At 43.1% G+C, this 24,523-nt stretch overlaps 1 protein-coding gene across 1 annotated transcript; it reads left to right on the forward strand.

Annotated features, from left to right (window-relative positions):
- On the forward strand, nucleotides 1-24,523 carry LOC124134183 (degenerin-like protein asic-1). The gene is made up of 12 exons (XM_046498890.2): nucleotides 1-634; nucleotides 4,222-4,791; nucleotides 11,527-11,726; nucleotides 12,594-12,697; nucleotides 13,993-14,156; nucleotides 19,589-19,672; nucleotides 20,991-21,105; nucleotides 21,888-21,960; nucleotides 22,687-22,744; nucleotides 23,089-23,162; nucleotides 23,899-23,974; nucleotides 24,219-24,523. Exons 1-12 carry the CDS (start codon nucleotides 431-433, stop codon nucleotides 24,399-24,401), a joined length of 1,905 nt encoding a protein of 634 aa, XP_046354846.2. The 5' UTR covers nucleotides 1-430; the 3' UTR covers nucleotides 24,402-24,523.

Here is a 24,523-nt window from a genome sequence, read left to right on the forward strand (position 1 = left end):
AGCTGAACACATGGGGAAGCCAAGTCCCAGAGGAATACACGATGTGATGTAGATGTACAATGTATATATTCACTGTGATCACAGGACAGGTGACAGTGTGACCAAGCGGCTCTGTGTCGAGGACGTGTCTATCTTCAACATTAGACCACTGACAGCGCTGATGAAGGTCTTGACCAGTGGTCATCCTATTTGTACTTCTTGGATTTGATGCCTCTTGATAACACCGGGATTTTGTTGGTGTCACGAAGGTGCATTCAGGTGTTGTGATTCCGACTGACCCGTGTTCAGACTCTGGAGTTCCGGCCCTGAAATATAGAATATAAATAGCGTATAGAAAACAAATAAATTAAATTTCGATGTCATCATTGGATGAACCTGTCCGGAACATCAAAAAACAGCGGTGTCGTCAAGCATCTGGGAACTGGTCATCATGAAGGACACCTTAAAGGATGAGGCGACGCACTTCTCGGAAAACTGGTCGGGGCACGGCGTCAATCGCATTGCTATATCAAGTAACATCATCAAGAAACTTTTCTATACAGCTGTGTTTCTCACCTGTGCCGTGCTATGTGGTATTCAGATACACTCGTTGTTCAGCAGATACTACTCATACCCCGTCAACACAGTGATAGAGGTAAGTGCAGGGAGGTACCGATGCCTTTAAATTTCCCGACACTTTTGTCAATGGTTATATACTGAAAAACAAAAGTTCCTGTGACACTGTATAAGATTTAATGCAAAGATATGTTTTTCACCAAATCTGAAACAATTTCGGTTTGCAACAGATAAAAGACTCCTGTAAGTGTTGAAATGGTTTAATTTGCTATACTGACTTCAGAAAATGTGTGATTTCATTAAAAAAAACATGAGCATGCCAAAGTGTCAATTCACAAATTAATAGCGTGTGTGTCTGCCTCTGGTTGCGATGCAAGCAACACATCTTCGTCTCATGGAATGGACCAGGCGTCGCACAAAGTCCTGTGGGATATCTGTCCATATCTGCTGGAGCATGTTTCGAACTTCCTGGAGTTCCCTGTGGAACACGTGGTTGACGTCGAAGGCGCCGATCCATCTCATCCCACATATGCTCGATTGGTGAGAGATCAGGGGAGCGAGCCGGCCAGGGGGTGATATTCACGTTGTTTTGTTGAAGTGAATCCTGAACAAGTCGAGCAATATGAGGCCGGGCGTTGTCATGTTGAAAGGTAAATCCTGAGCCATGACGACACAAAAACGGTAGAACAACAGGGCCGATGATCTCGTCGCGGTAGCGCTGCACATCTTAGTCGACGACGTTCGGTTTGTGAAGATATTCGTCAAAGGCCAGGGATGCTTCTTGCAGTCACTGTTGCTGGCTGGAATCGATTTCGTAGGTGTGTTGTTCGAATCCAGTTGTCTTGTCGATTATTGGTTACGCGTGGCCTGCCACTCCGAGGATGGTCTCTGACAGCATTCGTCTGTTGCCAACGGTGCCATAAACACCAAATGGAGTTTCTATGGACGTTAAATTGTCTTGCAACATTACGTTGACTCGATCTTGCTTCAAGCATACCAATGGCTCGCAGACGCTCATTTTCGGACAAGTGTGGCATTTCGTAATGTTGAATAATTGCGTAATTTTGTTGTTTTTCTGAGTGATTGTTGTCAGCACGATGCTAAACAATGCATATGGAATCCCGTTAAGGCACATTCTTGGGTAGTGAAATGCATGGGGCTTCCATAAAAGTCAACTTTTGCATGGAATGCATGCTTTTCTGTAGCAGATGCGGTTTTATGACTTGATTCCATACATGTACTACAATATTGAAAACCAAACTTTACTTGCTTGAAAAATACACTAAAATATTGGTGCCACAGGAACTTTTGTTGTTAAGTATAGAAATATTATCAAATCTTGATCAAGATAAATAGGTTGAACAAATGTATGTCTTCAAAATATTCTGTTTCATGATAACATAAACTGACGTCAAAGAGAAAGTACGCCAAGACTTGGGGAGCCGAATGAAGCAAATGGACACCATACATGTAATGAGTGTAACGTTTCAGCATCAAATGAACACAATTTCACCCCCTAGAAGCAGACGTTTTAAGAATAAAATGACATCATCCACATTATTTTTGCCAAAACACACATGTGTGACAACAGACTTGTTGCAAAATCGGATGTTTGCTATTGAGACCACCTCGTGCATCAGTGCCACAAGACGCCGTCGACCCGATGACGTTAGCTGACGACTGATTGGTGGCGCTGGTCGCCTTCAGGCGTGCCTGTAGTAGATCCCACAAATGTTCGATAGGGTTCATGCCAGGAGATCACACAGGCCATGGCAAAACATTAACGTTCGTGTTGTGGAGGAAATCCCATGTCATCCTTGCAGTGTCTTGCAGTGTCTAATGTTATCTTCCTGGAAGACTATACCGCGTGGCTGATGTTGGACAATTAGCAGCACAGCGGGTTGCAAAACATCATACCGATACCTCTGTGCAATCATGCTGCTTTGAATGATAACCATCCTCGTGTTCAAGTCTCGGATTCAGGTCTCGGGTTCAGGTCTCGGGTTCAAGTCTCGGGTTCAAGTCTCGGGTTCAGGTCTCGGGTTCAAGTCTCGTGTTCAAGTCTCAGGTTCAAGTCTCGGGTTCATGTCTCGGGTTCAGGTCTCGGGTTCAAGTCTCGGGTTCAAGTCTCGGGTTCAGGTCTCGGGTTCAAGTCTCGTGTTCAAGTCTCGGGTCCAAGTCTCGGGTTCAGGTCTCGGGTTCAGGTCTCGGGTTCAGGTCTCGGGTTCAGGTCTCGGGTTCAAGTCTCGGGTTCAGATTCCTTCCCACACCTGGACACCACCGTCCCAAATGGCTCAACTTCGGCTAATAGGCGTTTCCCTCGACGTCTGTACACATGGTGCCGACGTCTGTACACATGCTGCCGACCATCAGCTTAAAACAACGAATACCTGCTCTCATATTTTTGGTTTGTATTTTGTTTAACGCCGCAGCTATATGACGGCGGTCTGTAAATATTCGAGTCTGGACCAGCCACTACAGTGACTGACATCATGACCATCGATCAATGCAATTGGGCTACGATGACATGCATCAGCCACGTCGGCGAGCCTGACCCTCCGATCCCGTTACGGCAAGCATGGGTTGCTGAAGACCTATTCTAACCCGGATATTCATGCGTCTCTCTCATGAGAGAACAGAACTCGTCCACAGTCTCAAACCTGCCAACACCGAACTCGCCTGGCCTGATCGGGTATGTTCTAAGAATCGCCGTGGCACTCTGTGTTAACTGACACGATGTCCGAGTGCCGTCGATGACGTTGCGGTCGCGTGGATGAAGCGGTTTCGGAGATGAAGTCCGTGGATATAACGGTTTTCAATGGGCGTGGTCACTTTGGGGGCTTCCTCTCCTCGTCTGTTGTCTGTCGTTATGTCGTTACCTGGTTATGTCAACACAGGTGCAACCGAATGTTCTTATCATTTGGGTATGCGTGGCTCCCTCCTTCGCCTTATTGCTGTTGAACAAGGCATATCATTTGTGCACTCACATTTCGTTCTACGAGTGTAGACGACGTTTTCGCAAAATGCACGTTTTTCATTCAAAACGCTTTATTTCATCGAATACATAAGGTTGTATTTTCATCTCTATGGTTTTTACTTTATAAGGTAATCAGACAAAATACTTCTTGGTGTACTTTTTTTCTGGGAGTCCGTTTATATAGGACAACCACAAACTAGATTGTTCGAATCTATTTACTTTTCTTACGAAACGATGCTTATGTTTCTAGTGTTTTGTTTTGTTTTGTTTGTTGTTGTTGTTTAACGCCTCGTTCAGCATTATTCCAGTTATATTGAGGCGGTCTGTGTATAAAAATTGAGTCTCGAACAGACAATCCAGTGATTGATATTGTGAGCAACGATCCCCGCCGACACGCAATCACCGAATCTGACCACCCGATACATTCAGTCAATCTTACGACCAGCAAAGGTTGCTGGAGACCAATTCAGCCGGCGCTGAACAGCAAACAAACAAGCAAAAGGACAAATTTCGAAATTGTGTTTCGCAGTCATTCGATAAGGCAAGTTTATCATATAAATCGTACTATATTATTCCAAAAAAGGATGAATATTATCAACATTTGGTTCGGTTGGGCTATAAGTACAGAGATTAACATTTAAAGCATACATGTATTTCAAATACTAGTCACAGTGTTTTACCGTTAATAGGTGCTCCATGCTCCCTTAGAGTTCCCTGCTGTTACCATATGCAACAAGAATATCGTAAAACTTTCAAAACTTTCTGAAGGAGGCTCGGTGTTGGAGCGAATTGTGAACAAATCGGAGGAAGCGTTAAATAATGGCGAGATTTACGGAAGTGGAAGTGGTGATTGGAGCGGCAGTGGTTCCGGAAGTGGAGATTGGAGCGGGAGTGGTTCCGGAAGTGGAAGTGGTGATGGGAGCGGGAGCGGAAGTGGTGATGGGAGCGGGAGCGGAAGTGGTGATGGGAGCGGGAGCGGTTCCGGAAATGGAAGTGGTTCCGGAAGTGGTGATGGGAGCGGAAGCGGTTCCGGAAGTGGTTCCGGAAGTGGTGATGGGAGCGGGAGCGGTTCCGGAAGTGGTGATGGGAGTGGGAGTAGTTCCGGAAGTGGTGATGGGAGTGGGAGTGGTTCCGGAAGTGGTGATGGTGATTGGAGCGGCAGTGGTACTTATAACGACTACAACGACAACTACAGCGGCGACCTCAGCGGCGACAACAGCGGCGATTACAGCGGTGACCAAGAACCTGATCTCTATAACGTGAGTATCATTTAGATTGTAATACAAGCAATACGATCAATATTTCACATTGTTCCCTTTATAATAGTGACACTTGTTAAATGTTATAAAGATATTTAGATATAAAACAAAATATATACGATTAAGCAAGCAGTAAGCACTACATCACGAAAGCTTGTAAACTTGTGTGGACCAGACAAACCAGTGATTGATATCATGAGCAACGTCCCACCATTAAGGGTTGTGCCAGAAGAGTATGTTATTAAATATTTAATCTTGACGATTAGTTGTTATTTATGTCATATCGGCTGCCGTCGTGGCCATACATAACATCACAGTAAATGCCCAGTCCTTGCAAAGTGAGCAGTTGGAGCTGTATACAAGATACATCAGAGTTGTTGTATCAGCCTAAGGGTAACTAGGAGCTACTAGGGATCCCTTCGGAGCTACTAGGAATCCCTCAGGAACTACTAGAAATCCTTCGGGAGCTAGTAGGAATCCCCCAGGAGCTACTAGGAAACCCTCAGCAGCTACTAGGAAGCCCTCAGCAGCTACTAGGGATCCTGCAGCAGCTACTAGGAATCCCCCCAGGAACTAATAGGGATCCCTTCGGAGCCACTAGGAATCCCTCAGCAGCTACTAGGAATCGCCCAGGAGCAACCAGGGATCCCCAAGGAGCTACCAGGAATCCGCCAGGAGCTACCAGGAATTACTCAGCAGCTACTAGGAATCCCCCAGGAGGTACTAGGAATCCCTCAGCAGCTACTAGGAATCCTGCAGCAGCAACTAGGAATCCCCCCAGGAACTACTAGGGATCCCTTCGGAGCTACTAGGAATCCCTCATAAGCTACTAGGAATCCCTTCGGAGCTACCAGGAATCCGCCAGGAGCTACCAGGAATTCCCCAGCAGCTACTAGGAATCCCCCAGGAGCTACTAGGAATCCCCCAGGAGCTACTAGGAATCGCCAGGAGCGACCAGGAATCCCCCGGGAGCTACCAGGAATACCCCAGCAGCTACTAGGAATCCCAAAGGAGCTACTAGGAATCCCCAGGAGCTACTAGGAATCCCCAGGAGCTACTAGGAATCCCTCAGAAGCTACTAGGAATCCCATCAGAGCTACTAGGAATCTCCCAGGGGCTACAAGGGATGCTTCCGGAGCTACTTGAATCCCTTCGGAGCTGCTATGAATCCTCAGGGTCTACCAGGAATCCCCAAGGAGCTGCTAGGAATCCCTCAGCAGCTACTTGGAATCCCTTCGGAGCTGCTAGGAATCTTCAGGGTCTACCAGGAATCCCCCAGGAGCTGCTAGGAATCCCTCAGCAGCAAATAGGAATCTCCAAGGAGCTACTAGGAATCCCCAAGGAGCTGCTAGGAATCCCTCAGGGTCTACCAGAAATCCGCCAGGAGCTACCAGGAATACCCCAGGAGCTACTAGGAATCCCTCAGCAGCTACTAGGAATCCCACAGGAGCTGCTAGGAATCCCTCAGCAGCTACTAGGAATCCCCGAGGAGCTCTTAGGAATCCCCAAGGAGCTACTAGGAATCCCAAAGGAGCTGCTAGGAATCCCTGAGGGTCTACCAGAAATCCACCAGGAGCTACCAGGGATACCCCAGGAGCTACTAGGAATCCCTCAAGAGATACTAGGAATCTCCCAGGAGCTACCTGGAATCCCCCAGGAGCTCACCTAAATGCAATCATACATACAACACACGCAATCGTGCACGTATAGAAAACTATACGAAAACTATCGAAACATACATAAAAGATTAAAATGAGAGCTGATTTAACATATGCTATAGATAATCATTGTAATACACTTGATATTGTTATCAACGTTCCATATGTGGCCACACTAATTAGGACGTGTCTCCATATGTGTTGTTTCCCTATGTCCACATATCAACCGTGATGACACCATTGTCACAGCGATGGGAGCGGTGAGGTAACCTAGTGGTTAAAGCATTTCTGCTGCTCCCCGCCGAGATATTGCTGGAATATTGCTAAAAGTGGCGTAATACCATACTCACTCACACACAGCGGTGTTTATCAATCAACTATATGCAAGTACATACACTTGTAGATTTGCACAAGACAAGAGACACAAAACAAGTTGATCATAAATCAAATGTCAAAAAGAATATTTGCGGACAACAGTATTATGGCATTCACACTGTAGCATCATATACTACTCTGAACGAGTTATAGAACACCCACACTTATAAGACTATGTTTTGCAATACAGTCAACCATGACTGATTAACCATAGACATATAAAATATTCCGTTGTTCATCGACTTCTTTTGAAAAGTATATATTAATTTTAGATTTTAACCTGATTTATTTGAAAGTTATTGCCATGACGCGCCACGCGCTGACGGCGTGATGGTCCAATTAAACTCCTAAATAGGGTCATAAATCAATCAATTACTGTTCACGCAGAAACCAGAGGATTGTTTTAAAATCATCTACGTTTGTACCGTTAAATTGTGTTTCTAAATAAAAAGTGAGAAAGGTTCAGCATTCCCCCAATAGGTATACAGTAAAGTACGGTTATAACGAACTCAAAGGGACTACTTATTTTACTTCGTTATAACCGTTGTTCGTTATAAGCATATATACAGTATAACAACAGCAACTAGTCGGGACCAAAAAGTAAGTTCGTTATATCCGTCAGTTCGTTATAAGCGTGTTCGTTATAACCGTTGTTTACTGTAATTTGAAACTGTTTCATCATACGCGAAATACTAGACGATATGCGTTGGAAAATCTCGGGGCTCCGAGAAGAGCCGAACGGAAGTTCGGTGTCAAACACACAGCTCACATGATCATCCCGGTAGAATTGCCACTGAAGCCCTAGCGCGGGATAGCAATCTGGATGGACGGGTACGCTTCTGTACGCGTTCTTTAAATCCAGTTTCGCCTCCTAACCCCCTTGTGGTAACATGGCTGTCGCCTTATCTAGGGTGTCGTACACAACAGAGTTCTTAGTGACGTAGTCATTCACTGATGACCCTTCCGGTCTACTACAGTCATGTACAACGCGCACATCAGAATTGCCTTTTGGGATAGCTGCCATACTGCTGACGATCGTTGGCTTTTTATGGGTAATAATATAGTTTTCTTGTGAAATTTCACACTTCAATCGACTTTCAACTTTATCGCGAGTTTCAGGAGTAAGAGCCGATTTCGATTTTTTACAATACACGTCTTTAAACTGAACATTTCTATCTATAACCCTGTAGTTATGTTTAATGCCCCCTAAAATGAATTTTCTATCTAAGTCTCCCTGAAGTTCCCTGTCCCGCCAATCAATACGCTCACAAAGGGGGTTGGGCTGTAGACCTGGGGGAGATGGCTCTAATAGTTTCCCGACCGCTGATGGGAATCGTTATGCTGAAACTGGGGGAAGGGGCCGTGGCACTGAATACACACGTGCATATATTTGCAGTTCTGAAATTTACACCCTCCTGGAATTTGGAAATTTAAACAAACTGTATCCTTTCCCTGTGAGTTCTGTTTGCCTCATTTTACATTTTTCCGTCCCATGTCCCGAATCTATATGACACCAGAGTTTTCCTTGTTCTGTCTGTGTTTTCCTTGTTCTGCCTGTGTTTTCCGGTGAATGTGGTCAAATGTCATTCCAGATGATACGGTGTGGGACTGTAAATAGTCGCCGATACAGGCTGTGTACTCAAGGTATTCACACAGTCCCTGGGAGTCTAAACGCTTCTCCAAGTAGTCGGAGAATGTTGTTGCGTTCGCTGAGATCCACTGTGACATTGAAAATTCTTCTAGCTTTAAATTGCTATTTCCTCTCTTTATGACAATTTGGAGACTACTATCTGATAAACCAAAAGTCTCTTCGTTATCTTGGACTACACATTTAGGCCGGCTAATAAAGTCATGTATAAAGTATGTTTTCTCACCTGATTTAACCGTAGTTGTGGTGGTAACACCATTGCTCGCTTTATCGTCTGTATGTAAGATGTCATTCAATAACGCCGACCCGATAGCTTCTAGTAGTTGCTTCAGTTCGGAATTTGCCGCTAGGTCTTTAGTCAGTGAGTTTATTTCAGTAAAGAGGCCACCGGCCCATTATACAATATGGATACAGTGGATTACAACAATAGCAGGCGCCAGATAATACAAGTGATATACATAGTGAAACAATTGAATTATTGCATACATTTAAAAAACTGTTGTTTCTGAAAAGCAAGAAAAATATATTAAGCTAATTTATGAATAACATGTTCATTTTGGCAAAACATAAGCTGCAAAATTTATCAAATGAAGGTTGTGAATGGTAGTACTTAGGTATAAGACTATTTCTCAGATCTGAGTAAATTTGACATTCAATGCAGAAATGATACTCAGTTTCAATTACACGGACTACACAAAATGGACATAAGCGTTGATCTCTAGAAAGACCAATTTTTCTACCTTCTTCAAGCATTAGGTTATGGCTAGAACAACGGAAAGAACTAAGAGCAAATTGATATACTCTAACAGGTATTGATGTTAAATATCTTTCTAATACAATGCATGGTTTAATTTGTGAATACATTGTAAGTTTGGAAAATGTTTTTAATTTACTTAACCAAGTTTGCTGATCTATATCTATACATCTTTGCTTAAAACAAACAATAAACTTATTAACATTTGGAACATCTTGATTACACCAGACAGAACCAAAACCATATGATGATAATAATTGTTTTACATGAAAAGCCCAACATTCAATACCTTTATCCGCCAAGGACACTTGATAATCATGGACATTTTTCAAAATAGGATTATCAGTTTGAAATAACAATCTAGTCCAATTTTTAATAATTTTCATATATTGGTTTACTTTAAGTGAATAACAACCTATCTCCCCCCTTGCAACAATATTAGGTGTACTCCGTCTTAAATGTAAAAGCTGTTTACAGAAATTGTCATGGAATGTATTAATATCAGGTGAAGGATGAACCCCCCAGACTTCACTGCCATACAACAAGATTGGTAGAAGCTTGACATCAAATACATGAGTCAAAACATGTAAAAGTAACTTATGAAAATCGATAATGTTTGTTTTTAGTGACTTCAAAACTTTATTGGCCTGGAGTGTTCGAGTTTTCTGTGTATTAAACCATGAACCAGAGCTTGAAAGATGTACACCTAAATATTTAAACACTGAAACTATTTCAAGCGGACATGTATTTAGAGAAAATAATTCATATTTCTTTAATCGACCGCCTTTGCGAAAGACAATTACCTTGCTCTTGACATTATTTATTTGCAGCTGCCATTTATCACAATAATTGGAAAGTTTATTTAATATCCTTTGAAGACCAATAACTGTACTATCTATTACTACAATGTCATCTGCAAAAAGCAGCATAAATAACTGAAGAGTACCTATACTAATACACCATTGCTTATCTTGTTGCAAAAAATCTACAATGTCATTGATAAAGAATGAAAATAAAAATGGTGCCAACTGGCAACCCTGTCTAACTCCAAATGAACAGTCAAAGAATTTAGTAAATCCAGAGTTCAGAGACACGCATGATTTCACATTTTCATACATATTTCTAAGTAATCTAAAAACAGAACCTTTAATATTACCAGTCCAAAGTTTGTACATCAGAGCACTATGTGACACAGAGTCAAAAGCTGCTTTTAAATCAGTAAAGGCACAGTATAGGTCTTTAGTGGTAGCATGGTTATCTTGCTGCTGTTGTTGGTGGTCATGACAAGGGGATTTCATGTCTTCAACCACTTTCTCAAGACGTTTCGCCGTGCCATCTTGAAACCTAACTCGGCAATATCGTCTTTAGTTAAGTCTAAAAGTTGACATGGCGCGACGATCTCTTCCGCCAGCAATTTCGAGATAGAGCTATCGCTGAAACATTGCTCTTCCAAACGGGTTTCGAAATCGACCCTCTCTTTGGACGCCATTGCTCGCGAGTCTTACTTTGTCGCCTCGTGGTAGCAGAAGCACGTGCGGATCGTGACCTGAGCAGCGGATCGGCTCAGTTGTGCTTACCGAGTTAAACCTAAATAAAGCTTTACTCATTATTTACCACCATAAATCAATCAATTACTTTTAACGCAGAAATCAGAAGATTGTTTTAAAATCACCTACGTTTGTACCTTTAAATTGCGTTTTAAATAAAAAGTGAGAAAAGTTCAACATTCCCCCTATGGTATAATTTGAAAAGTGACTGGGAACATCTCCTCGCGCTCCTACCATGATTCGGCTGGAGTGTTGCTAAAAGCGTCAAAACCAAAAGTTCATTCAATGAATGAAGTAATGTTTAATGGAAGTGTGTCGTCGTAGATGCTAGTACCGCAGTTAACGGTGTAGAGTTGCCACCCGTAGGCGTGCCAGACTCCAGTGAACGTGGGTTCGAATCCATGTCTCGCCTTGGTTAGGTCTCCAGGTTTGCCAGCATCATATAATGGTCGTGGGTTAAAAACCTGCATCGCCTTGCACTTTCCTCCCACATTAAGCTGACACACCGTGATATAACATGATTGCTGTTAAAACGGCATTAAAAAAGTGACTTCCTCGTGAATTCATCTTCATCCAATTGCGTGGATCGATGCTCATGATGTCAATAACTGGATTGTCTGGTCCAGACTCAATTATTTACAGACCGCCGTCATATAGCTGGAAAATATTGCTGAGTGCAGCGTTAAACAACAAACAAGCAAACTGAACATCCTCACGATCCCTTAAACTCAATGTTTGTGTCTGCATGTGTAGACGAGGAAAGTGGAGTCATTCTACAGGCCCTCCGAGCTGCCGTGGCTGGAGGAGGGGAAGGAGACGGGGCAGTCGTCCACAGCCCACCAGATCAGCATGGCCCTGGTCAAGGTGAACATGACCACGAGACTGACCATGGGCCACCAGCTCCGGGAGATGCTCCAGTCGTGCTCCATCAACGGGGAAACCTGCGGCTCCAAGTGAGTGGGTCACAATATAAGTTCAAGACCCTCTGTTGTCAGTGTGGCTTAATTGTTTGTAAAGTTTTGGTGAGAGTTGATGGATTCTTCCTCACGATAGTAAAATGGGACCAGGAATCACCAAAGATAGAGGACACCAAACAAACCTCCTACCAAACGTGTACTCAGAGTACTCATATCCCATTTGATATGTTCCTTCAACTTTGCCTACGGGTTCCAAATTTATATTCTACTTCCAATGATCAATTTACCGTGGTTATAGTTCGTGACACAAAAATGGTCACTTTAAATTAGTCACTAAACTTGTCACCAAATGATTATTCAGTTATTATGTCTTTCTGCGTTAACAAAAGTTGCAGCAACTCTAGATGCGCGTATGAACCCGCGAATGTGTATAATTGTTTGTACCAAGTTATGTATCGTTTCCTTACCCTAAACGAAACCAGTTACAAAAAGGGTGATCACATCGAGTGATGCTAAGCTTTTCAGGGGGTGGAGGGCTAATGATTAGTACTAACTGTTACAAAGATATATTTGGCCAACTGTTAACATTCATTGTGTTGTGTAAACGTGACGTTAATAGCAATGTGCCTCATGTTAATTGAAGTGTTAATGCAGAGGAAGGCCCAAATTGGCGCAGGTCATAGCCGTATTCCAGTTTGCTGAAGCAAGAGTCTATGAGTTGAACGCTGCAAAAAACAGTATTTCAGTTAGAGTCATGTAGGTGTGACGTGGAGTACAACTTTGGTTATAAGTTCGAGAACGAACATGCAGCTGACGTAGGATGTAAGATGTTGACTATTTATGTTTTTATCGAGAATAATTTCACCCATCCGTATTTAAAACTGCCTATGTTGTGTTTTCCAGGAACTTCTCGATGTTCTACAATAACTTATACGGGAACTGTTACACATTCAATGGATTCAAGACGGCTACTGGAAGACGCTCGTTTAAGTCGGGACCGTTGTTTGGTAGGCGATATCTTATTCCATGTGACAGTCCCAAGTCACAGTCCTATGTCACAATCCTATGTCACAGTCCCGTGTCACAGTCCCAAGTCACAGTCCCATGTCACAGTCCCAAGTCATAATCCTATGTCACAGTCCCAAATCACAATCCCATGTCACCACCCTATGTTACAGCCCCATGTCACCACCCTATGTTACAGCCCCATGTCACCACCCTATGTTACAGCCCCATGTCACCACCCTATGTTACAGCCCCATGTCACCACCCTATGTTACAGCCCCATGTCACCACCCTATGTTACAGCCCCATGTCACCACCCTATGTTACAGCCCCATGTCACCACCTTAAGTTACAGCCCCATGTCACCACCCTAAGTTACAGCCCCATGTCACCACCCTATGTTACAGCCCCATGTCACCACCCTATGTTACAGCCCCATGTCACCACCCTATGTTACAGGCCCATGTCACCACCCTATGTTACAGCCCCATGTCACCACCCTATGTTACAGCCCCATGTCACCACCCTATGTTACAGCCCCATGTCACCACCCTATGTTACAGCCCCATGTCACCACCCTATGTTACAGCCCCATGTCACCACCCTATGTTACAGCCCCATGTCACCACCCTATGTTACAGCCCCATGTCACCACCCTAAGTTACAGCCCCATGTCACCACCCTATGTTACAGCCCCATGTCACCACCCTATGTTACAGCCCCATGTCACCACCCTATGTTACAGCCCCATGTCACCACCCTATGTTACAGCCCCATGTCACAGTCCTATGCCTAGGTCACGTGCCTATCGTCTAAGGGCACCAAAACAATACAAAAATATCACAAAACATATTTTTCAGGACGTCCCGAGGACAATTAAATATATTAAATCTACGTCGTTATATACACGTGGTTCTTCAACGAAATATTGCTTATTTATCTGTAAATGCTTATCAAAGAAATCAAGTCTATCTCCTTTGTAACCATCACAAACTGAAACCACAGCTCCGAGGTGTTACCAAAGATAATGAGTGACTTGACATGGCACCTGTCATTGCCTACAAACCAACGTATGTCACTGTACAATAACATTGCAGTAGCATTCTCCGTCAAAATAACTCGCATGCACGAGAGACGTTAACATTTACTGTTAATTGTTGCCTTCAGTTGCTAATGTAATACAATCGAGTATGTTCTATTCTCAAGTAGTACCAGCACAGAGAAATACACGTCCACTTCAATAATCGTGTCAGTTTCTATGTCTAGCATATATCAGTGAGGTGTCCTCTGTTGGCAGGATTGAGTTTGGAACTTGTGATCGAGCAAGACGAATACATAGGATCTCTGTCGAGAACAGCCGGTGCCAGGCTGACGGTCCATGAGCCGTACCAGTTTCCATTTCCGGAAGACAACGGGATCGACCTTTCCCCGGGAAAGGTCACATCCGTCGGGCTACAAATGGTAAGCTCAAAGTTATGACATTTTGTCCTCAACTGCCACGAACCCTAAAACACGGCCTTGTCTACACGGTGTAGGGATAACCGCTTTGATATTCTTAGTAGGATGAGGTTGGGGTGTGGGAGGTGGAGGGGAGTTGGAGTGAAGAAATATAATTCTGCCCCAGGTTTATAAATACGACAACCAATTGTTCGCTAGACATGGAGGATGCAATAAAGAAGCATTTGTTAATATAAAGAAACCTTTTTGGTTCCTCCTTTCAGAGAAAAACAGTTGTGTTTTGGAGCAATGACATAAAATATCCTTTCTAAATATTATTAACAAAAATCATCCCACGAACCACCCAACATCCTACTCCTCCCCACCAACCACCGGCCACCCCCGACGTACTCGCTAGACGCGCTCTCAAACTTGTCGTTCCCTTAGCGTGTTAAAACGTCCCAAGAGTAAACATTGTCATTTGGAACAAGTATGTGTAAACATGTCCCTGTACATTAACGTACAGCCTCACATAGTTCCATACACATGGCAGTCATGAAGCTCATTACATGGATCGCTTCTTCAACACGATTGCATGACTGCGGAGCTTAATTATAAGTATTTATTGAACCGTTCTTCCGTTTCACATTGTCGATGTCTGTCGATTGTTATGACATGATCAATGTGCCTGGGATTGTTGTTTAGTTTGGCTTATGGAAGAAAAGAAGGAACTGTGGCTTATGACGTTGGTTCAAGTCACACAATCATATGTCTAGGTAAAGCGTGTAAACATGTTACTTATTTATCAATGATCCTTGCAGAAACTCCCAGAGGATACATACATGCAACAAAGAAAACCTTGTATTGCATTTTATTGTGCTGTCAAATCAGATAACCATCCAACAAAATGGGTTTCTAATGAAATTGCTCTTATTTCTGATTCTGTGGGTTGTACATAAATGTTCTTCTCATATGACCTTATGTCTAGTAATCAATGTTTTATTGAACAATGGAGAATATTGGAGTCTGAATATGACAAACAACACTGAAGATAAGCGAGCAAACTCAAAATGCAATGACGTCGTTTTGTCGTATCTGCCATTAAAACATGAAACAAACCCAACAGACTGAAGCGAAATCTTCCCACAAACATGAAACGAACACGACCTGTCGTAATCCGATCAAAAAGGCCATACGGTGGCATCTCATTCTCTGCAGTACTGGTAGTGACATCAGTGGCTCCCCCAAAGTTGGAGCAGCGAACTTAATTTCTTTCTTCAAAGGAAATGTGAACGGATTCATGTGAGTCAGCGACAGAATGAGCGCCATGCTATGTTCCTTTCAAGAACTCGACAGATTCGGTTGAGGAAGTGCCATGATATGGGAAGTCATTTCTTGTTAACATATACTGAACTGCAAAAGAAACGTCACCATGGATAGATAAATGAGAAACCTTATTTGTCCAAACACTGTAAACATACTTTGAGACATATTAAAAGATGAGACTTGGCAAAACTGATCATCAAGGTTGAAATTAAAGTGTCAAATGTTCTTAAAGTGAAACACAACACTAGCCTCTGAGAAAATGGCATCACAAGTCAATAACTCGTGTAACCGCCATGTGCATTGATGACTGCCGTGAAACGTCGATACATAGAATGAATGAGGCGGTTGATGAAGGCCATAGGCACTTGAGCCCACACTCTGAGGAGGAACGCCTGACGCAGTTCAGCTGCAGTTGTCGGCCTTGGTCGGACGTCATTCAGCCGTCTTTGAATCCCGTCCCACAGGTGCTCAATGGGATTTAAATCGGGACTGAGGGCAGGCCACAGCATGGTTCTGATGCGATTCTGCTGGAGGAAGTCTCTTGTTGTTCTCGCAGTGTCGACAGGGGCGTTATCATGCTGAAAGTCGTGGTTGCGGCGACGTGCCAAATGAAATATTGCGTGTGGTCTCAAGAGTTGATCAATGTACCGAGCTGCTGTGACACCAATGCCTCTCCCTGGACCGATGTTCTGGAAGACCACAGGGCCGTCCCTCTGTGCAAGACTAATTCCACCCCACACCATGATGCTCGTACCATCCCACGTGTCTCTCCTTACAACACAGGCATCCGAATAACGTTCCCCACGGCGGCGTCAGACTCTCTCTCTCTCTCTCTCTCTCTCTCTGCCATCTGCTGTTCAGATACAGTAACGACTCTCCTCTGAGAAGAGGACTCTTCTCCACTGCTGTTGGCGCCAATGCTGGTGCTGTGTAGCCCACTAAAGACGGCCCCGGCGATGACGTGGTGTCAGAATGGGTCCTCGGTGTGGCCTGTGGCAGTGGAGGTGTCTGCTCGTCAATCGTGTCCGCACTAATGTGTCGCTGGTGTGTCCCCATGGTCTGTCGAGCAGTTTCCGCAGCAGTAACAAAGCGATCTTGAAGATGCTGTGGCAAAATCTGACGATCCTGACGTCGGGTGGTGACCCTTGGTCTTCCACTACGTGGTCGGTCATCAGTAGTGTTGGTGGTCTGGTACCGTTGCAGGAGCCCTTACGTGGACTTGATATGCATTGGCTACTTACCGGGCGATTTGTCCAGCTTGCAATCGTCCAAGGGCTTGGTGTTGCTGATTTCTTGTCAATCTTGGCATGTGGTAGCAATTCAATAACGAATAAATGTTATCCCATCTGGGCGGATATTTATAGGGCAAGAAATGGTGAAACGCATGTGCATTTCAATTTGCATGGAACTCACGTGCATCGGGTTACCACGGCCGTTGCCGTGATGCGTTTGGGCGATCGGTTTTATTGTAATCTGCTTTGTTATTTTATCATACAATATCATTTTTCCGGACAAGGTCATGTTAAATTTTAGAAACTTTGACAAAAATTACCCAGATGTTTAAATGACAACTTCCCATGCAATGTTACTTGGGGTGACGTTCCTTTTGCGGTTTAGTATATATTGTTTATACTCAGGTCAATCTAACAGGTGTGCGTTATCGTGACATCTTACGCCCTCACGTTGTCCCGACTATTCAAGCACCAGGCGCTGTTTTTTAGCATGGCAATGTCCGTCTCCACACAGCATGAGTCTGTACTGATTGCTTGGAAGTTCCGAAAATACACGTTGTACCGTGGCGGTCAAGGTCACCGGAACTCCGACTTGGAATGTTCATGAACCGACTCATGAAAGACTTCTCCTTTAAGGTTTCATGAACTTTTACGGCGGGTAAGGCAAAACTAAGTGAAGCAATCAGTATATTGAATGGAAGTGTAGTAAATATTGATTGCGCTGGAAAAGATCCTTGCCACCTATTTAACTGTAAGACACACTGTCAGCACCATACCAATGCTCGTGGGCTTCCACAAAGTGGTAAACGTCTACGACCTGCATTATTTCAGGTTTTCCTCCCTCATCAACCTGACATGCCGTGATGTCAATGTAACCCCCGCGACACTGTCTCGGGTTTTAATTTAAAAATATACAATTGACAAAATATTCAAAAAAAACAATATGGATCAACAAACGTATGTATAAAACACCATTAAGTTCATTTACAAACATACTACAAACTGCAATACAGGCACGCAATCATTTACAATAACAAGTAATGTGTTTATTTATGTCTATGTAACAAATCATTAAGTTACATAATAATTTAAAGACGCCTTACGTTACTCTAACTTAATGACCTTCATCACTATTACTAAAGACTGACAATAATTTCGAAAAATATACTCACACGCAAAAGAAACGCAAATGGTTTTAAGCAAATAGGTAACAAACACGGAACCATAAATTGATACGAGTTTTAGCATGCAGTGAAGCCTGATGGTGTTATCAATATTTTTGGTTGCATTTTGGAAGCCCCGAGTAAAAACGCAACATAAAAAACGAATCGCCAAAACGCACAATTTCAATGAATATGTGGGTATCATGCACCCATTTCTCGCGAAATCGAAAATGCACGAACTGTCACGAACTGTTGTTGGTATAAAACTGTGGCCGATTCTTGGACCTACCACTCCTTGGTCAACAATGCCACGCCTAAGCTCTAATTCAGAGAAACCAGGCTCTCGGACGTTTGGAAGCTGGAGAGTCTGTCATTTCAACGTTAACATAACCACAATTTACCGTCTCCTGCGTCGATACAATGCTACACAGACCACAGATGACCTTCCTCGGAGCGGTCGTCCTAGGGTCACCACATCTCGACAAGATCGGCAGATTACCCGTCAACACCAGCGACATCCGTTCCTAACTGCAAGTGAAAGTGCTCGACAGACCATAGGAACACATAATCGACACATTAGCCGGGACACTGTGATCCGACGTCTCTGTTCCAACAACCTCAGATGTCGCCGACCAGCACGTCGTCCTGTTCTCCAACCATGGCATCGACAAGCACGACTTCAGTGGGCACAGGGTCATCACAATTGGCGTCATCGTGAGTGGAGGCATGTCATCTTCTCTGATGAAAGTCGCATTTGTGACCTCAATGCAGACGGAAGAGTCAGAATTTGGCGGCGTCGAGGTGATCGTTTCGCTGACACAAACGTTGTGGAAAGGGATCCATGGGGTGGACCTAGCGTCATGATATGGGCAGGGATTGGACTTAATGCGAGACTTGGACCCATGTGCTTTCTGAATGTTGGTCAAGGTCGGGGACACGGCGTCACTGCTCAGCGGTATATCGATCAAGTGATCAGACCCCACGTTGTTCCATTTTTTGCACAACATCAACGCATTTTCCAGCAGGACAACGCTCGTCCCCATGTTGCCAGAGCTACCATGGCCTTTTTGCAACAACACAACATCCGTGTTCTTACCTTGGCCAGCCCTCAGCCCTGATCTGAACCCCATCGAACACTTGTGGGATGAGGTTCAAAGACGCACTGGGAATAATAGTCCAATGAAAATAATGTATATCAATTGCAAGTGATTCCGTGGCATTTGATTGGCTAACCAAGCAAATGCTTGAAAAATGCCACGCCTACTATCGGACTACTGTTTTCTGATTGGCTGACGACGGAATGGGAGGAACTTGTGTTGCATTATTGGGCTGAACGATGTCACTTATTTCACATGTTTATCTATAGTTTTTGGGTGTTGATAATTAATAAGCACATAATTTTTTTCATTTGTTTATAGAGTTGACTTCGTAAAACCGCCGTCATATAGCTGGAATATTGCTGAGTGCGGCGTTAAAGAACAAACAAACAAACTTAAAACCGTAATTAACAGTGTGCACACAGGGTTTACGTTTATACTACCATAAACACAGAACACATTGAAGTGAACGAATGTATGCCGCCTGCCAGGGACAATTTTCATATGAGTTTGCATTGTTTACTTTTCTAACTATTACTTTAATACTGTAGAGGTGAACTTACCCACTTTCGTTTCATCCCAAATAAATGCTCCTAAGTCTGTAACATCTCTATGTGATGCAATGTTTGTGTGATCAGAAAGTCGTGAAGAAGAAGGGACATCCATACAGTAATTGCGTCAGAAGAGGGAAGATCGCATACAAGGGAAAGTACTCTGTGGAGGTAAGTACATGCAACCCAGTAAATAGAGTAGCACATAGAGTCACACCATGACCAACTTACCATGCGGGTTTTGCGGCCATAGAACAAAATCAAGTTATTTTGACATCTGGATCTCATTACCAAATGTCTGCGTTTAACGGATTGTCGGTGTGACTAAAGAGACATCGTGTTCGATGCGCGTCGATCCCAGGCCGCGTCATACAAAAAGATGTTAAAAGATGGTACTTGTTGTTACCCTGTCTGGCGCACGACATTAAGGGGCTAGAACAAGGACTGGTCGACTCGTAGTCAGTATACTGTGTCTGAGTTGGGTATTCATGTTAGGCATCTCAGTGGGCTAACACTATAAATCGGTATTAGTCCGGACTAGTAGAATCAAACACACACACACGCACGCACGCACGCACGCACGCACGCACGCACGCACGCACGCACGCACGCGGATTCAAACAGTTTGCAAATCGGTTTTTCGATACATACCTCAATGAACCGATAAAATACACAGTCAATCCTTTAATGAACCTTCACAGAGTACGGGCTCTCACAATGTTTGGTCCTCACTCTATGTAGGTTCTTACTCCAAGGAACTCACACAAAGTGAAAGTCAATTCTTATAATGTTTCATGTCACTATTTTTACCTCAATAGACTTAGACTTTGTTCTGTACACAATTATACTTAGTACGTGTGACTTCTTGTTTACACTGACAGCCATACAACAACCAGCTGTATCGCGGAATAAAATAGTTCCTCAAACCTAGAGGTGACATGTATGCTCAACATGCTCAACAGGAACAACTTGTGTGGACAAATGTACTCAAATAATATTATCATTAGATGGGAGATGTCTGTTACGAACTACCTCAGTAAGTCAGTCAGTCACAATAACAGCGCGTCGTAATACATTTACATCAAGTCCAAGACGTCAAAATGGCCGACACGATAAACGTGACGGGAGAGATTTCCGAAGTTTTTAATGAACCTGTGACTATTACAAGTGTTAGTCATCACTGATCAGTTCGCCGATCATTGAAAGGTGATTGTAGAGATGGCCAGTGCAGAGGACGTTTCGGCCTGTCACAACAGGTCAAGGTTTAGGACACTTTGTGCGACCATCTGCACCTTTGCCCTCCCCCTAACGGCTTTGGTAGGTTGTTGTTCTAAAGCTACTGTGGTTGATATACAGTAGAGCTATACTATTTCATGTATAACATTAACACACAAAACTGTTGTAATTACATATTCTAGTAAAACTAACAACGATCTTGCGTTTTTCACAAGCAATTGTCTTTAAATATTCGTTTCCTACTCATCTACAGGCATGTCGGAAGACGTGTCTCCAGACATCCATCGTGAAGGGCTGCAACTGCACCGACACCCGGTTTTCGAACGCGGACGCGTTCGACGGCAGACCATGTGACAACGAGGAGGACTGTGAGTTGTAGAGACGAAACTTGATCCTTTCCTGAAATCAATGAGCTGATTACATTGCGCTCATTGTCCTGATCACCTGTCCCCACTCCGACCAGTCTACCTGTACACGATCATGTCACGATCATGTCATGCCAGAGTATAATTATATAGATTTCATCGTAATGTAACCTAGGTCTAGTAAATGGACGTATTTCTACTCAAGATTGTGTTCCCGACATTCTTGTTAATAGATATTTTTACTACTTTATAACCTGTTGTCAAATCCTATTTTTAAGAGTATACTTTTTTTGCCCGGCATTTTATGTTATCAGTTTCATTTATAACCTAATCAGTGTCACATTAACAAGTTCAGTCTCGACAACATGTTATTACTTTCACATATGTTTTCAGTTTCATATATATGTGTTCAGTCTCAACAATATGTTATTACTTTCACATATATTATCAGTTTCACAAATGTGTTCAGTCTCAACAATATGTTATTAGTTTCATATATGTTATCAGTTTCACATATGTATTCAGTTTCACATACGTGTGTTTAGTTTCAACAATATGTTATTAGTTGTCAGTTTCATACATAATATGTTATTAGTTTCATTAATATGTTTTCAGTCTCATTTACATATGATAATAGTTTAATCTTTTTAGTATTAGTTTCATATATATGATATAGGTTTCATGGCTATGTTATAAATATCTTGTGACATTATAATGAGTTAATGGGGTTCACATTAACGAGGTTTCACCGATGTCATGGACGTGAATTTATGTGTCTTTATCAGATAGGTGCATCAACAGCGTCTACCAAGCCTATGCCAGGACTGGCGAGGAATGTGAGTGTCCACCTCCATGCGAGTAAGTACAATTCTTCTAACATGCTATACAATTCTAAGATAACATATACCGTCTTACTACAAGCAAGGGGGGAGTGAGTGGTTATATTTGGTTACGCCACAATGTTTCAGTTACATCACGGTGTGTTAGCTTGATGTGGCTGGAAAGTCCATACCGTAAAACGTTTTGAAAGCTTTACTGAGGCCTTGAATGTTGTAACACCTTCTGAGCAAGAGTTGTATGACGCTCTTTGAAATCTTGGTAGAAAGAGCACGCTCGATTGTACCTCAAATATTGTGAAATGTGAACACCAAGGGTTGGAGCTGGAGGAATATTGCTAGAGAAAAAGTGAAACTTTTATGGTAGACATGTGGTGGACATTTCTAAATTTGACGCATCAGTGACACAAACGATGTCCGAGTTGGTGAACAGTTGACTTGCCTTTACTTGTGTTTGTGACGGGTGTCTCTTGTTGGGCAGGATACGCTCACCTTTTCGCGAACACTTGGTATCATCATTATTTCGTAGTGATTCATAAAGACATGCTCATGATAAAGTCAGAATCGTACAATGGTACAATCGAATCTGATTTTAGCAGATATTTCTTGTGGCCGTAGAAAGGCGTTTTGTCGCTTTCATGTACTGTGGAACAATTTTCAATTAATTTGAAGAATTTGCAAGTTATCAACTAGAAACCATTTCATAACCGTTTCCATAAACTTCCAGATTGTATGTCTTGTATTTCAGATTGAATGTTTATCAACAAACCATATCTACTGCTGATTTTCCCTCGTTTGCCAGTCGGGTAAAAACATTTTTTACAAGATATTCATGATAATTTCAAAACGCCTTATTATTGCTTAGCTTTCATAATCATGATATTTGAATGTATTAAAGCAGATAAACATATGCCAGTGTCGCAGCGCCATGTCTCTGTTGACCTTCAGGACGCAGACCTACAATTGTCATGGAGATCCTTGTGACATATTGCACATGTGCGTTTCACCAGTGTCAGTATCACTTAGTGGCATCTAGCAAACATAATCCTTGTCACAAAAGTGATAATGCCGAGAGCGGCATTTTTCTGGTCCCTGTATGCCATGTGTTCATTTAACAAAATAAACTCAATAAACTCCTTTCTGTTCGTAGGATGAACTTCAGAGGCTGATAACCAACAGGACCGATCGGCTGAATGAGATACTGGGCACAAAAGAGAACATCAGGTTTGTATTATCAGATAGAATGTGTTCAGCATGACTGCGTCTGACGCCGCTACATCCGTCTCACACTACGAGTACATTCACACAAGACATGTTGGGTAAGACAGTGGAGCTTAATGAAAGAAAGAACTTTAATCAGTAGATGGCATCGAACACGGATGTCAAGCGTGGCGAGCAAACGCTGTAACTTAGGGCGACTCTCTTTTCTTTCAGAGTCAAAGAGCAGAATACTTTTTTTCAAACAGAATCAGCGACGTATAAGCATTTTGAGGGCGTCAGAGCTATACTTGTATGTGGTTGGTATTTGCATAAATATTTTGGTCCCGTCATACCCTGCTGAATGTATCCCACTGTGTTCGACTTACAGCAGGAGGTCTTGTAGATCTCGTCATACCTTGCTTAATGTATCCCACTGTGTTCGACTTACAGCAGGAGGCCTTGTAGATCCCGTCATACCTTGCTTAATGTATCCAACTGTGTTCGACTTACAGCAGTAGGCCTTGTAGATCCCGTCATACCTTGCTTAATGTATCCAACTGTGTTCGACTTACAGCAGGAGGTCTTGTAGATCTCGTCATACCTTGCTTAATGTATCCCACTGTGTTCGACTTACAGCAGGAGGCCTTGTAGATCCCGTCATACCTTGCTTAATGTATCCCACTGTGTTCGACTTACAGCAGGAGGCCTTGTAGATCCCGTCATACCTTGCTTAATGTATCCCACTGTGTTCGACTTACAGCAGGAACCTTCTGCAGGTGCAGGTCTTCTTCGAAACTCTCCAGTACGAGAAGATCACAGAGAAGGGGGCATACGCCGTGAGTCACGTGACACATAATGCAGATCATCACATCAGCTCGTTATTTCAAAGATATTTAGACATGATTCCTTTATTAACAAGCCATATTGGTAAATCTTACTTAATGATAAAGCCCTATTGGAAATTTGATTCACTTGTTTTGCTCTAGCTGGAGATATTCAACAGTTGAGACACGGTACGATACACACCGCCAGGTTACAGTATGCGCAAGGTATTCTGTGATGCCTTCTTTGTGCTTCCAGTTTGAGAACTTGTTGTCGGACATCGGAGGCCAGGCGGGACTATTCGTAGGCTGCTCGGTGATCACCCTTGTGGAGGTGGTGGAGTTCCTGGGAAACATATGCTGGCTCCTTGTCAGGAAGATGGCCTCCAGAGAGAAGCCAAAGTCTTCGGGGAACATCATCAAAGTGGCGCCGATTGATTAGGTTTCCGAATCACATTCACATGGCCACATTGTTTGTGTTCATTTTGTGTGTCGGTCATCAAGTTAGAAATACATTATTTATTTACTTCGTGTAGTTTCGCCTTAATAAACCCTAGAACAATG

The sequence above is a fragment of the Haliotis rufescens genome, unplaced genomic scaffold (genome assembly GCF_023055435.1).
Source record: "Haliotis rufescens isolate VD_foot unplaced genomic scaffold, xgHalRufe1.0.p SCAF_1, whole genome shotgun sequence".
In the NCBI taxonomy this organism is placed as follows: Eukaryota; Metazoa; Mollusca; class Gastropoda; order Lepetellida; family Haliotidae; genus Haliotis; species Haliotis rufescens.